Source organism: Jatropha curcas, chromosome 7 (genome assembly GCF_041381405.1).
Source record: "Jatropha curcas cultivar XTBG-Jc1 chromosome 7, XTBG_Jcur_1.0, whole genome shotgun sequence".
Lineage (NCBI taxonomy): Eukaryota > Viridiplantae > Streptophyta > Magnoliopsida > Malpighiales > Euphorbiaceae > Jatropha > Jatropha curcas.
Genome location: NC_143157.1, coordinates 25,916,912 through 25,933,195, shown reverse-complemented (window position 1 = coordinate 25,933,195; position 16,284 = coordinate 25,916,912). Strand labels below are relative to the sequence as shown.

At 31.6% G+C, this 16,284-nt stretch overlaps 3 protein-coding genes across 3 annotated transcripts; all 3 read right to left on the bottom strand.

Annotated features, from left to right (window-relative positions):
* Window positions 1-1,457: 1,457 nt before the first annotated feature.
* Window positions 1,458-2,937, bottom strand: LOC105633175 (Integrase-type DNA-binding superfamily protein). The gene has a single exon (XM_012215747.4). The coding sequence runs from the start codon at window positions 2,787-2,789 to the stop codon at window positions 1,563-1,565; it is 1,227 nt and encodes a 408-aa protein (XP_012071137.1). The 5' UTR covers window positions 2,790-2,937; the 3' UTR covers window positions 1,458-1,562.
* A 10,165-nt stretch (window positions 2,938-13,102) lies between these two features.
* LOC105633174 (uncharacterized) lies at window positions 13,103-13,946 on the bottom strand. Its single transcript, XM_089723605.1, has 3 exons — window positions 13,731-13,946; window positions 13,503-13,606; window positions 13,103-13,413 (listed from the first exon to the last, which is right to left on the bottom strand). Exons 1-3 carry the CDS (start codon window positions 13,734-13,736, stop codon window positions 13,317-13,319), a joined length of 207 nt encoding a protein of 68 aa, XP_089579731.1. The 5' UTR covers window positions 13,737-13,946; the 3' UTR covers window positions 13,103-13,316.
* A 912-nt stretch (window positions 13,947-14,858) lies between these two features.
* LOC105633173 (gibberellin-regulated protein 12) lies at window positions 14,859-15,771 on the bottom strand. The gene is made up of 3 exons (XM_012215745.4): window positions 15,665-15,771; window positions 15,318-15,348; window positions 14,859-15,166 (listed from the first exon to the last, which is right to left on the bottom strand). The coding sequence occupies exons 1-3, from the start codon at window positions 15,740-15,742 to the stop codon at window positions 14,985-14,987; spliced, it is 291 nt and encodes a 96-aa protein (XP_012071135.1). The 5' UTR covers window positions 15,743-15,771; the 3' UTR covers window positions 14,859-14,984.
* Window positions 15,772-16,284: the final 513 nt, after the last annotated feature.

The following is a 16,284-nucleotide window of genomic DNA, read 5'->3' as shown; positions in this document are numbered from 1 at the left end:
CAAGGGATTGGAATAAACTGCTAATTTACATTGACTTAAATTCTAATGAAATTTCATAAAGTTCAAATCCCCCTCTCCCCCAATACTCAAAAAAAAAAAAAAAAAAAAGTGTATATATACATATATCCTAAGCTATTTATATTATGCGTAATTGGGCTTTGCTTTAGTTGATGGGCTTACATTGATGATCTCATTGGGTTAGTTTAGGTTTTCTGCTTCTAGGTAGACTCTAAAGCTTGAAAAAAAATTTTGAAAATTTATGTTGAAATTGGGCCTGGCCCAGTAGCCCCACTCAATCCACATCCATAGTACTCGCGGGCTTTAGCAGATCCCCATGTGTGTTTTACCTTGTTGCCCTGTATACACTCCCAATCTGACTTGACTATAAAAAAATCGGGCTTAGGCTCAGAAAAAATTGCTTTAACTTTTTTTTTTTTTTTTTTATCAAGAGGGTTGGGCGGGTTCCCCAACCCATGATAAGATCTAGACCTGGGTAGGGATGGAACCTGGCGAGTAACTTGCCAATTTTAAGCTACTTGTATTTATATTCATTTAGAATTTTATTATCTATATCCGTTTAAACTTATTTAAATATAATATTTATATTTAAAACATTTTCAAATTTATTATTTATATGCGTCCCAAATTCATTTTAAATACATTTTTTTAATAATAATTAGAGTATCCGCAAGTATTCATTACCAAACTCGTCTAATATAAACGGATTGGAGCGAGCAAATAGCCTAAAATTACATACTGGGGAGTTTTTTTTTTTTTTTTTTTTTTTTGGGTTTTTTCAAGTTTTGATTGAAGACAAAAAGGGTTAGAGCTCACGAGTCAATCATGAATAAATGGAGGTTGGTGGTAACGTCAAAGGGATTTGAATTGAAATGAACCTAAATTTGCTCAACTAATTGATTTTATTGCTATATTGTCTACACATATAGTGTTTTATTACTAAAACGTCATTGTCAAAAAGAATTTTTCTTCATATATAATGCCCGACCAAACTTAAAGATTATCATGCACCCAAAACTTTTGCCCCACAATGACTTTTTTTTTTTTTTTCTCTTTTTTTTATGAGCCTTTTGACTTTGGACAAGGACAATAAACCAAGAATGCATCTTCCACCCCATATTAATTGTACTTTAATCTAGCAATGGCTGCTACTAATCTAAAAGTCAAAATAATAAAAAAAAAAAAAATAGAAAAAGTGAATCAAACTGCAAAGTTAATTAGGTTATAATTAGGTTATAATTCAATACTCAAATATCAATGCAAAACAATCCGCACCACAAACAAAAACTTGCAAAAAATAGAGAAATGTATGGTACAAATCATTTGATAAATTTGGATGTAGATCCTAAATTGTAAATCAATTATAAATAAACCAGTTTCCTAATAATCAAAAGGGACATAAAAACAAGAATTGGTATATGCTATTCAAGGTAGAAATATAAGTACCAAACATGAACTTATATCTATGATTAACTCTAGGAAATTTGGAAATTATACTCGATTTGATTGAATTCAGAGAAAATGTGAAAATGAAGATTCAATTGTCACGAATCAGAGACTAACAAAGCATCCCAGATCATATCCATATCCAAAGAAGGCATTCTACTTAACTGAACAGCATCTACATCAGATGCTAAAACTTCTTGATGATGATTATGAGCTTTCTTGTTTTCACTAATCACTTCATAATCACAACCATCTAATTTTCTTGGTGGGTTTTCGCCAAAATCCTTGTTTGATGATGTTGTTGGCGGTGATGGATCAAGAATGTGCTTCTTTTGACCAGAAATATTATTGTTGCCTTGAGATATTGCTTGTAATTTTGCTTCAAGAAGAGCTGATATAGTTGACCCATTTAAAGAATTAGCCTGTAGTTGATGCTTAAGATCTGGAAAATTCAAATGTGCATAATCTCCACGTAACATATAAGCTGCTGTATCATAAGCCATAGCAGCTTCTTCTGCTGTTTCAAAAGTGCCTAACCAAACCCTAGTTCTGTTTCTTGGTAACCTAATTTCTGCAACCCATTTGCCCCAATGCCTTTGTCTAACTCCTCTAAATAACTTCCCGGCCGGCGAAGATAAACTAGGCTTTTGCTGCTGATTCTGCAATCTCCGGCCAGTGTATTTCATCGGTTGCGTCTTTGTAGTGCCAAGCCAATAATCATTAAACCCTTTGGTAGAGTAATTTGTTAGGGTTTGATTTATTTTTAGCCACTCTTGGTTTTCCTGAGTATGGATTTGCCCTAGTTGGGGTAAAGAAAATGAAGCGTTTGGAAATAGTAACATAGGCTCAAACTTTTGATCCTCGTGATGAGTAGTTTGTTTTGCTGGATCAAATGAATTATTGGGTTCTTGCAAAAACAAAGTTAAATTTGGAAATTTTGATGGGGAAGATGGTTCAGATATTTGGGATCGGCTTATTTTTGGAAAAGACTCCAAGAAATTTACAGGATCAATTGAAGATCTTTGATTCATATTGATAGAATTGAATCCTGAAAGAAAAGAATTTGCATGTTTTTGTTTGGTAACATCCTGTTCAATAAATCCAGGAATATTACCAATCAAATTATTAGTACCTGAAGCCTCCGCCTCCTCCACCGATGAACTCGAATCAGAACTCGTGATTGATGATTTCATGCTGCCGTTGTTAATGTCATTAGTTCTTGTCCAAATGACTTGATCATCAAAATATTTTGATCCTTCATGAAAACTATAACCAGGAAATTCCTTGCACATGAAAGTGTCCCTTCTTGTAAACTGATCTTCCATTGTAAGATTTTTTTGTATGTATGAGAAGAGAAGTTACAAAGATGGAGATATAGAAATGATGCAAATGAAGGTAGTAAGCTTTATATATTAAACAAAAAGGCACACATCTGAGACTATTAAAAGGGTATTTGTTAAGCCTTATTAGAATATCAATTAACCATTAATTTAAATATTTATGATAATAAAGGAAAGTTATCGTCTGAGTCAGATCTACAAGTTCAAACAGAATAAGCTCACCACCTTCCACAGACATATCGTGCTTTCCATTTCACAGATGTTGTTGTCAAGAAAGAACAAACCAATCAAAAGCTGACAGCTCAGTCTTCTTTAGCTTACCTGTCATCTAGGGTTCATGTCATTAGGGGTTGGATATTCTTGAATTCCATTATAAGAACCTCAAGAATTAAACTTTAGTTTCATTTCCATTAGATATTCTTTTATATATATCATCATGTGATTTCTCAATCATCCACATGTTGTATTGTTTCTTTTTCACTTTTATTATTGGTTGATTTCCAAACCCTAATTGTATAAGAAGCTTTAATAATCCCCAAGAAAAGAACCATTACATTATTACCAACTAATATTTTAATTACAGTGGCCAACCCAATTCATGAATACTTAAATTCCATTTATGGAAAACTAGTTTTAATGTAATTTATCTTGTAAAATATATATATTATTCTCAGAACATCATTAGGTTACAACAAGCCGTAAATCAATCAAATCAAATGAATTGTATAATGAAATCTATCTGTTATATATAGAGACCAAAAGTTTTTTAAGAGAGAAAATGGCCAGGCCAAAGGTATATATAAAACACAACAGGCATGCCTCATTTTGGCTTTTCTTGGAGCATCAGCCATCTGTCTTTTGAGTTGCTTTTAAAGCCACTTAATTATATATATATATATATATATATATATATATATATATATATATATATATATACAAGGACCTTAAGATTAAGAAATTGCAAAGAATTGAAGGGTAAAAAGTAGGGCTAACCTATGGACCATTTCCACCTTATTCTCCAAAAAATGTGTGTGTGCCCTAAATGATTAGAATCCCAATTGGTTGGTGTTAGTTTGCAGTCATCTCAAGCTATCTCCTCTGGTCAATGACACTTGGGAGGAACTATTCTAAGGAAGGAAAAAAAATGAAAAACCCATGAGAGAAAAGATTCCAAAGAGCCTACAATTTCACTTTTTCTGGTTAAATTATTTATGTGACCAATCTCTTCCAATAGTGCAGTTTGTTTGTCATTTTCATTTTAATATACAGACAGCACATGGTTTTGGCTAACCAAAAACTTATATATATATATATATATATATATTATATCTGTCTAACTGGGTGATTAGCAATTAAGTAGCTAGCTAGCTATAGAGGCCATGTTTCTCCAATGTTGCTTTTTTCCCTTTTGTTATTTTTTTGTCCCCTTTCCCTTATCAGAGAGAGTTTCTTTATTCCTTCCTCTCAAAGACAAATAAAACAAAACATAGAATGAGCAAATGCATCTTTTGCACTTGCACACATCACCTCTGTATATACCTTTTGGGTTTGAAAGAAGGATTGGGCATGTGGGAAAGACATTACCAACCCAATGAATCATAAATCATGTATAATATAGTAGTTTTGCTGACCACTGCCTTATAATTATATATATTTATGTTGTAAATTGTAATATATAATTTAAATATTTTCAAAAAGTACAATTAAATATATACATTCCATTAATTTAAACATAATTTTTCTTATATAAAATGCATGAATCTTCTTTGTTCATGCATTGTCTAACACTTGAGAAATCATAAAAATTACTAAATTTCTGATTTGTGCTAACTGGACAGAGATGAGTGATGAGTATTTTGCAGCTAAAAATAAAAACTAAAGCTTGTATAATTGGTCCAGTAGTGGCTGAAAAGATGGGTAACATTGCCAACTCAAAGTAATAGTTCTGTCTTTATAAAAGCTGAAGCCATAGCGACATGTAAACATAACCCTATTAGATAATAATAATTTTACTATACAATTACTTGGTGTTCATTGCACAATCAACAGATCCAATCTACCCTTTTGTATTATATAATTTGGTGAATATTCTAAAATAGGTCTGATGTATGAGAGAGAGTGTCTCTTTTGTTCTTAGGGTATAAGATGTTTGTCCTCTTAATTGACCTTCACAATGCCTTATGGGTGAAGGTTCATCACATTAACAATAAACAAATTGTTCTTTTAGGTATTTTTACTTTTTTTTATTTTTTTTTTTCAATCAGATACTTTATAAAAAGAATATTATATACTCTGCACTTTCTGTTATAATATCAAGGTCTGTTAACAGCAATCTCCGAAGGATGAGATGAGATGACAAAGACTCTAGTAGGAATTTTCATTAATTAACATCATCCCTTGATCACAAAGACTCTATTAGAGTTTTCTTTTCTCTCCAATCCATCTAATTTTATTCCAACATGACCCACGTAACATAAAGTTAGATAAGAAAACACAAAAAAATAAGTGTAAAAAGATGAATAATTCTGCATCAAAGTGGAATCTTTCTTATGCAAATTATTCCCTTTTTTATTTTTTATTTTTACCCCACTTAACATTTCCTTCCCTTTCTTTCTATCTTTATATAGAGGAGCTTGTTTATGTTAGCCGCCGTTGTTGAAAACAAACGAAAAAAAATATTAAAAAAATTAGTTTTTGCTTAATCCCACATCGGGGAGATAAGCAAAGTGAAGGTAGTGATTTGGCTATAAAATGGAAGCAATGTTTAGGTTTCCATACACACCAAAACACACCAAAAACACTTGAATATATTTTATATTAGGGATTTAGAGCAAGTCTCTTGGAGTCCCTTGGAGTCCCTTGGAGTATAAAATATTTGGGGTGTTTTGAGGGTGTCGAGTAGAAAAATATTTTGTAATTGTGGTTGTAACAATTTGCCGCATAGTGAATATTTTTCTTGATTGTCGTTTGGCAACGGCCGTGGTTTTTCTCCACTTGGGGAGTTTTCCACGTTAAAATATCGTGTTCTCTTTAATTTCTCAGTCATTATTTTATTTTCTCATTTGTTCCTGCTTGAAGCCGATCCGAAGGGCGGGAAAAATAGCGATTTTCCCAACAAGTGGTATCAGAGCCTGGTTGTTAGGCGGAGCTTTTAGTGTTAAAATAATTTCTTGTAATTATAAGTATGCTCTGTGGTTGCGGCTTAGTCTGATCTTCCACATCAGAAATACTGTTGTTAGAAATTATTTTATTTTAAAAGCAGGTGGAGTTTTGGAAGTCTTGAAACGGGTGGAGTTTTGCTTTGGTGTGCTTGAGTATCGGTGGTGAATGTCCTGACGATAATTATTGAAGTTATTCTATTCTGATAATATACCGTGCACGTAACTTCTGTCTAGAAGGCCGGATTTTAAGTGGGACCACTTGTGACCCCTCCGTTCAACTGAGATTTTACGTGGAATGGTAATATTGTCTAGGAGATCATTGTGATCTTTCCTGGGTATTGCCGAATCGGTTTACTTCACTAATTATTGGGTTCACTGTTATAAGCACAAGTAAGCATGTCGGCTATGAGATGTGAGATTGAGAAATTTGACGGGAGAATGAATTTTGCACTGTGGCAAGTGCAAGTCAAAGACGTGTTGATTCAGTCTGGACTGCATAAGGTTTTGAAGGGTAAACCAGTCAGCGGAAAGAATTCAGGAAAAGACAGCAGCAGTGGAGACTCAGAAAAATCCAAGATTAGCGATGAAGAATGGGAGGAGCTGGATATCAAAGCGGCAAGTCAAATTTGCATGTGTCTAGCAAAAAATGTTCTTGCTAATGTGCTTGGATTGTCCACGACAAAGGAGTTGTGGGAGAAACTGGAAGAATTGTACCAGGGCAAAAATATATCCAATAGGTTATATTTGAAGGAGCAATTTCATACGTTGAAAATGGCGGAAGGTACAAAGCTGTCAGATCATCTGAGTGTTCTTAATGGCATCGTCTCTAAATTAAAAACTCTTGGAGTGCAAACCGAAGATGAAGATAAAGCTCTCCGACTCATCCTGTCACTTCCTTCGACATATGAGCACATGAAACCTGTTCTGAAATATGGTAGTAAGGAAGTGGTGTATGCGGATGTGGTTAGTAAGCTCCTTACTGAGGAGAGAAGACTGAATGAAATGAAAAATAAATCATATGAGGATTCAGCTTTATTTGTCGGTACCAAGAAAAAGAATAAAAGCTCCGGAAAGAGGAAGGTTGTCTGCTGGGTTTGTGGTCAAACTGGACACGTGAGGAAGGATTGCCCGAACGGTGGAGCTGATTCGGCTAGAAGCTCTAACGTTGTTGCTATCAATGTGATCTCCTGTAGTGAAGGAGATGATGTGTTCTCTCTGTAATTGAGAGATGTGTGTCCTCATGGCATGATTGCTACCCGTTGAGATGCCATGGAAGAGAATGGATTATTGGTGGCTGGTTCACGGAAATGCGCACGGCATTGGTTGACAGTTGATGCAAAGTGTGTGGTGAAAAAAAAATATGTCGATGGCTAATGAACTCTCGGAAAAGTCAACAGGAGGGTTGCACCATAAACTATTAGCGGTATCCGACATGGCCGATGGAAAATTCTTGGAGTCGGTAAAGTGGTTCCAAATGGCGATACTCTTTTATGGTGGAGTATGATAATTCTTGACGATAAGAATTATGATTGTCGGTAGCAGACAATGTTGTGTTTTTTTTTTTTTTTTTTCAAGGTGGAGATTGTTAGCCGCCGTTGTTGAAAACAAAAGAAAAAAAATATAAAAAAAATTAGTTTTTGCTTAATCCCACATCGGGGAGATAAGCAAAGTGAAGGTAGTGATTTGGCTATAAAATGGAAGCAATGTTTAGGTTTCCATACACACCAAAACACACCAAAAACACTTGAATGTATTTTATATTAGGGATTTAGAGCAAGTCTCTTGGAGTCCCTTGGAGTATAAAATATTTGGGGTGTTTTGAGGGTGTCGAGTAGAAAAATATTTTGTAATTGTGGTTGTAACAATTTGCCGCATAGTGAATATTTTTCTTGATTGTCGTTTGGCAACGGCCGTGGTTTTTCTCCACTTGGGGAGTTTTCCACGTTAAAATATCGTGTTCTCTTTAATTTCTCATTCATTATTTTATTTTCTCATTTATTCCTGCTTGAAGCCGATCTGAAGGGCGGGAAAAATAGCGATTTTCCCAACAGTTTATAGTTATAGAATGGAATCTTTCTTTTGAATTTTAGAATCTTTCTCTTCAATACTAATCGATGAACCTCATTTCCATCTCCACCTCATCATCATCTTATGCAACTTGAAAGAGATATTTTCAAAATTAAATTTGTATTATTGGCTGACTATATATTTTTTTTTTATCATATGTATTTTGAAAAGTTTAGAATTGTCAATGGAATTTCAATTTTAATACACAAGTCAATTTTGGAATACCTACTGTATTAATTATTTTAGGTAACAAGATGTTAATATATATATATATATATATAAATAGAGAACAATAAAACTTAGCCATCTCGTTCTCATTGCATTTCTTTTTTTTGAATTAAAGTGAAATTTAAATTTTAATACCTAATTTTAGATTTAAAACCTAAATCTAGATAATATCAATTTTATCAGTATATCAAAAAAAAAAATTGAATTCTAATTGAAATCAAATTTATCCAAAAAAAGAAAAAGAAGTTTTTTATTCACACATATTATTCTTAGTCTTGGATGGCAATTTTATCACTTTACTATACAAAATTGATTAAGAAATGGGTACATACGTAGGCAGCCAGCAAACCCTTAGGAAGATAGAATAAAAAATGTTATCCTGACCTTAGAAAACTAAGTTGTACTTACCAGTATCATCATGACTACAACCATTACAAGTTAAATTAAAAAAAAATTAAGTAATTAATTAAGGACCCAAATGCACTTTTTCATTTATTTAATTGTCATTAAGGTTATCACTTACAATGATGTCCCTTATTATTAGTTTATTCTTACAAATTAACGGTACACCGGAGATAATTATAAGTAGAAAAGACTCAAATCCCTTAAAGAAGAGACCAAATATTTTAATCCCTCTAAATGGAGAAAATATCCACTTGAAGTATTTTTCTCTTATGGGCCTGATAGGGTAAGTAGGATAAGGCTGATAAGGCTGTATTCAGTAATAACTTTTTAAATCGCATTTATTCAAAATGTTAAACGTTATATTTTATAGTGTTTAGTAACATAATATTTGAACTGATTTTACATATTAAGATAACGTTTTATAAAAATAAATTCATATAACCTTTAATTTTTAGCATTTCATAAAAAGCTACAAAAATAACTAATTTTGCTAAACAGTGTAAGTCTTAATCTAACATATTTGGATGGCGGTTTAAGAAAAAAAACTATTGTTAATTATATCAAAAAGATGTGTGCAACGATACCGGAATCTAATACATCGGTTAGGTAGTGAAAGAAACGGCTGTACTAGTAAGCGGCTAACCATTGAGATGGTGACACTTGTCGAAATGTTTGTGGTCATTCATTCATGACCATTAACTTTTAGTATTTTTTTTAGGATTCCATTACCACTAATCTTAAATTAATTATATTTTGGTTAATGATGAAAATGGTGAGGTTGACATCTTAATTAGTAGTGTCATAGAAGATAAAAGCGTGCTTACGTTTCATTATCTAACTTAATTTCTTTTTTTTATTTCGAAATGAGGTATACAATTTCTAATTTTTCAAATATTATTAATCTTATAAATATTATTTTGTCACTGAACTACTCTTATTCGTATCAGTCATTTTCTTGAATTTAGATGGATATAATTTGAGTGATAAAATTCAAATATTTTACGAATTAAATGAATTATTTTATTTAATTTATATATAAAGTTAGTTGTTTGAAATTTTGAATAGTCATTATTAAAAAAAATTTTTAATTGCCATTTCAACTTCAACATAGAAAAACGAATCAACACTTCTAATAAAAACTCTTTTGATCAATAGCTCATTCTTTATATTAGTAAAGAGACTAATGTATACCTAATTGACAAAAAAAATCTTATTTAATTAAGAAAAAATAATTAGGATTTTGTGGAATTGATAAACTTCGTCTTGAACTCAATTTCACTCTAGAATTTCTCAAATCAATTAATTTTTATTAATGATGGTATTAGTTTTATTTCAAAACTAATTTTCATACTCATGGATTTTCATATGAATTTCACATTTCATAAACTTTATTTAATATTCCATCAATTCAATAAAACTATTTAAATTCAAATCTCTCTCTCTGTATTAAAAAAAATTCCCTTCATTAATAAAACAAATTACTATCTTTCCATACACTAATGCATAGTCTAATGGTGAGTGCATTTATGACTTGACAATAGATTCAGGTAGGAATCCTCTCCGTAATGCTATAAAGAAAAAAAAACAAATTATCATACATCTTTATGGAAGCAACATAAAAAAAAAAAAAAAAAAAAAGTTAGAATATGAGCTGGGAGGTATTGTTTGGATGGACTAGAAATGTTTTTATGTATGCATAATATTCATTCCTCATTGGCATGTGCAAACCTAGGATAAGTTTGTTTAGAACAACAATATTGTCTTTCCAAAACTAATGACAATTTAATATATATTTATCTTTTTATAATCCAATAGAAACCACAACAACTCCATCACCCCAAGTACTTGCTTTTATCATTGACTTGTTTATATATATATATATATATATATATATGTTCTTTTTTGGTGTGGCCACACAAGACAAATAAGCAATTAGTGGAGGAAACAAATTTTATATATATACATGAATGTGAACTTTATGATTAATTTTTTTTGGGGCAATGATTTTCAAGGAAAGGTTGGTTTGTATGAAAGGCTTTTTGGGACCCATTGTAGCATCTTTTAGAAGGGTAGGACCTTATGAAACTCATCTAAAACACTGGCTTTAGGGTATATAAAATTTGAGATTAAATATTAAATATCTAATTAATGAAATGCAATTTTTTCTCTCTAGGGTAATTTTCTTCCTTTTTGTTTTTTATGTTCGCTTTTCCTGAAAATAAGACTGAGATACAATGGTGGAGCTAGATCCCATGTTTAAGGGGCTAGGTAGAGCGCTGAGGTATAGGACTGAGGGGACCATCGCCGCCGAGAAATTTTTTTGAAAAAAAAAATACAATTCGATCCTTCAAAGTATAAAAATTATATTTTGCCTCTAAAGTTTAAAAAAGTTTTGGTTCGCTCCCCCAATTATTTTTTCTAGTTTCATCCCCTAGGCTAGGATTGAGCAAAATGATTGATTCAATAGAATTGGTATTGTTCGGTTTTGTTAGTTACAGTAAATTTAGTTGTTGATTTACCTTGGCTAAAATTATTATAGTGTTAACCGAAAAAAACAATTGAATGCCGTTCAATAACTAAAGGAGGCATGTTGTTGTGATATTCCATTACAATAAGGTTGAGAAAATAAAGAGAGGAGAGGCAAATGTCACAAACAAGAGTAGAGTTATAAGTGGCATGGATAGGATAAATTTTAATCAAAGTTCCACCTGCTAACTCATTATTTTCTTATTAACACTTTGCTACATCACCAATCAAAATCTTAATTCTTAAAAGAATTGTTAATTTCTTTCATAAAATAAAATTATATTAATGTTCTTTTTCTTGGGGCACGCATTTCTCATATGGAATTTTCTATTAGCGTCAGATAACAATAATTTTTGGTCAATAAAAATAAAATCAAAGATGAAATTTTAGAATAAGGATTCAAGAAGGGAGATAAGAGGTCTTAAATTTTTGGTCAACAATAATATTAGACTTTTGGTTATTTAGTATTGATATTTCATTATAAGAATAAGTAAAATTAAAGATGAAAAAGCAAGTTGATAACGTTAACAAAATCGAAAAAAGACAACTTTATTGAGAAAATCTATTTTTCTCTTTAAAATATTAAGAAACAAAAACAAAATCAATAGCAAACAAGACAGATTTCATACGCTATCTGAAAAAACTGAGAAAACTGGAAAAGGTTCTCAACTGATTTCCAATTTGATGGATTGAATTGTTCAAAAGTAATCCTAATTAGATAGCTTAGCCATCGAAATCAAGATAATATGATTAAATTGGACTCGAGCCTTTACTTTGAACCCACCAGCATGCAACATTCTTATGTAATCAACTCGAGTTAAAGTCTTCCACCTCCTAGCTCAGCCGGTCAGCCACCACTGGTTAGACCTATTGGTTAAAAATGCCTGAATCTGAATGTCTATTGCCATTAGCTTAATCAGACCCCGAACAAAGTACATGAGAACAAAACACCTCAAACTTCCCCAGACCAGACCTTAATGTAGCCAGTACAGAAAAGATGGTAGGTAACCAAAATAAAATCTACATCCATAGGACTTCTCTAAAGTGCAGAATAAGCTAATTTGCTCAATCAAACCAACAATTTACATACAGCAAATTCAGGAAACTATCTGTGTTACAAGTTTAGTAGCTAGGTCCAAGACAAAATGAGCTTCCAAGGTTTTAGATCATCGAAAAGTGTTCATGAGAAGTTGTCAAACCATGGTTAAAGGAAGCTTTGATTCCTAAACATAGTTTATGAAATCAACATACTATATTTTTCGAGATTAAAGTTCACTCTAATCCCTGATCCTACAATTAAGATCATAAGCAAGTCACCCTGCTCTCTCCAAAGTCCAAATTCCAGATCACTATGTTCAATATCAGTTTCTGCTTCCAACACCTAGGGAAATCAAGGGGTTCTGCAACACCAACATGTGAAGGTTGCAGCAAGGGGAAATATGGGAATAGAAGCACAAAAACAGACCACAAATTTCCATACATGGGTTTCAACATAAATTGGTATCCGCCTACCAGCCTATGCATTACACACTATTGAGTAGGAAATCTGGGCTATCAATTATTATAATAGCAATATAATTTGTTGATTTCAAAGGGGAAAACTAAAAATCAATTAAGTAGCAGAAACCTGCACTTCATTGCAAGATTCAGATCCATTGCAGTGAAAACTAGAAAACTCTAAAATAAACCCAGAGAAATTCCAGATAACCAGCCAGTTAACTACAAAACTTAAATCTAAGATATAAAAAGAAAAGGACAAAAAAAAGGAAAAAAAATCCAAGAATAAAACATTTGAAACAACCCCTACTAGTATTAAGGTCTACCAAAATTCAAAGATCCAATCACATAAATAACTAATCAAGTTGCAAGAAGACATGCTATAAATAAGTCAATCACATTCACTACAATCAATTAACACCAACTCAAACATTAGAGATTCTTAAATAAGACATCATATGATATCCAACAAATATATAGGTTTCAAACAACAATAACCCATGAAATCTCTCAAATCCACTTCAAATTATTAATCAGAGATAAATCCTAAATTTAACACCACAATTACAGTCAAAAGAATCTTATAGGGGAGAAACCCAAGTAACATAACTAACGAACAAACTTCTGCTTATTTCTTATCATTGTTTCCTTTACCTCCCGACTGCCCTGCCCCCGCAGCCTGCGCAGCCTTCTTCGCCGCCTTCTCTTGCAGTGCTTTCGCGTCCCTACAAAATTAAACCAAAGTTCACAATTATTAAACCCAAAAGGAGAGAAATTACGAGTAAAGCAGAAAAATTGGGGGAAAGATTAATACCTTTCACGGCGCTGTTCAGGTGTCAATCCGTCGTCCTTGCCCTTGCCCTTTCCGGGGGCCCGAGCCTGAGCTCTTTCACGATCGCGCTCCCTTTGGTTTCCGCGTGAGAAAGGATCTCAGTCAAGGAAAACGCAAAATCGTTTCACAAAACACAAATTAGCACCACAAAAGAAAAAATAAATTTAGATCTGAAGAAAAAAAAAAAAAAAGAAAGAAAGAAAGGATATGAGTCATTATCGACGATGAAGAGCAGCTGAAGGAGAGATTCTTTTGCGCCTTCTTCGAGCTGGGAGCTAATCGGAATAAAGTCAATTTTGTAGAATCGGACACCAGAGACGCTGGACCTCTCAACCGTTTTAAGCCTGTGTTTGGCGGCACAAGTAATCCAATCCGATTTAGGATATCCCGTCCTAATTTGGGAAAATGATTATTCCAATATCGGCCAGGCCCGAATTAATGCCCAAGTCTTATGAGATCATGAGATCAATATACATAATTATACTAGCTTCCGAGTTTCGAACTCAGTTCGAGTTGTTTTTTCTTAAATAGCCTATTAATGAATTTGGTTGTTTTCCTTAAAAAATTTAAAAAATAGTGCAGGCTATTTATAATCATGTCATTATTTTATTACAGTCCAAACAAATTTCCATTTAAGAAATATAAAATTTTACCGCTAATTTTTACTTCATTTTAACCATATTTCCTTCTCTATTTTTTTATATTATTACTACACCATTAGTCAGAAGAATAAACAAAATAAATTGTCAAAAATATATATATTTTTTAGTTAACTTCTTGTATTATAGGAAACATATATTACATTTTTCGTTTTATTTTGCAATATAATTTGCATATAACATCTTTTATTGGTAATCTAAATATTTTAACTCAATTTAATATATTACATTTACAAAGGATCGGTCAATGCTTAATCACCATGAAAAAATCTTAAACGACTTCTATTTTGAAATAGATCAATTTGTTGAAATTATAATTAATAATTTATTAAGAATGGATCGTCAATGCTTGATGAGTTTTCTTACAAGTGAATATCCAATTTAGTATATTACAATTCAATGAAATATAATACTCTCTCCATCTCATAATTTGTGTTATGGTTTGACTTGTATGGACTAAAACAATTTCATTAATATAGCTAAAATATAATTTAATTTTTATTTCATTTTTTCTTAATATGTCCTCGTGTTAATATCCATAACAATTGAATGATACATATTAAATTGTTCTTGAAATTAATTAAATATTGGATTAAATAAAATTTTATTGAAAAGTTAAAAAATTGATATATTAATTTTATTTATATTAAGATATAGTTAATGACAAATGGGATTCTCATTCAATTGAAATAATAATTGATTTATTAGGAAAAGTTGGGAGTATTAACTTCAAGATTTTGGCCACCTAAATAGCCAAAAGACAAGGAAGTTAATTAAAACAGTAAAAACATTATTAAATTAATTTTTAAGGGCACTTAGGGCCACCCTCCTTGGTCTTCCAATTGTTATAGCAAGGGCACTCTTCCTTGTGACCATATGTGCCTGAAGGAACACACAAACATTTTGCACAGCACTTGTTGCAATCATCTATACAATTTCCCCTGTGTTGAGTCGCGGAGCACCTGTAGTCACATGCTTTTGGACATTCTGAACAAATTTAATAAAAAAATTAGTGAATTTAATTCTTTATTTTTTTTATTTATAAATAAATTTTATAGAATTCATTTAATCCAAATAGGGGTAAGAAAGGAAAAAATATATATATATAAAAATAAGAGAGAATAATGAAGAAAATTACCTTCAGGACGCAGCGATCCCTCCTTACCAGCCTGTAGAAATACCATTTAATCAAATTTTAAATATGTTATTTTACATAATCATTTTAATTATAAAGAAAGCATACTTAATTAAACACTCTACTTGACTCTAATTTTTCAAATTAACCGTGATTAACTTGCAAATTAAATTACATATATATTTTTTGTCCATTTACTAATATAAAGAGAAAGAAAGCATGTCAATTAGGAAAACTATGTTTAAGGAAAAGGTCTCGATCTTGAGATCTCTCGACTACAAGAATTTTCACAAATTTAATGAATTAATATTAATTAAAAAAAAAAAAAGAGTAAGTTCGTATATACTAACACATGAGATGTCAATGAAAAAGGCCATAGAGAAGAGGAGGAAGAGGAAGGCACAGGGAAGAAATGAAAACTTAGCCATAGTGATAAATGAGCTCTAATAAGATTTATTAGCACTAATCTTAATTATAATAATGGATTGTTAGGGCATTCCATGTTATTTATAGGGACGGTTAGTAGAAGTTTTCTCTTCTTGAATGCAACGTGTCAAAATCCCATTTCACAATCCTGGTTATAAATGTAAGGTTTGAGTTTTCTTTTGCTGTCTTTTTCCATTCTATCTCTTGGTAATGAATTCTAGAAATATTAAAGGAAAAAAAATCAAAATTGTAAGATTTGTATATTTAATGGGGTGTTCATACACCTCCAAAAATTGCTAAAATCGAACTAATCAATACAAAATTATTATTTTGAAGAATTAGTGATTTGATTTGATTTGTGAAATTTTACAAATTAAATTATTGATTCAATTTATATTTCCGAAATTAAATTTGAATTTAAAATATGTAATTTAAATTTTCGTGAATATATTTATGTATTTGACAAAAATTAGTATTATGAACGCTCCTAAAATTTAATGCCACAGTTGTCTAAGTAGTGTGGATCTCTATTTAACATTCCATT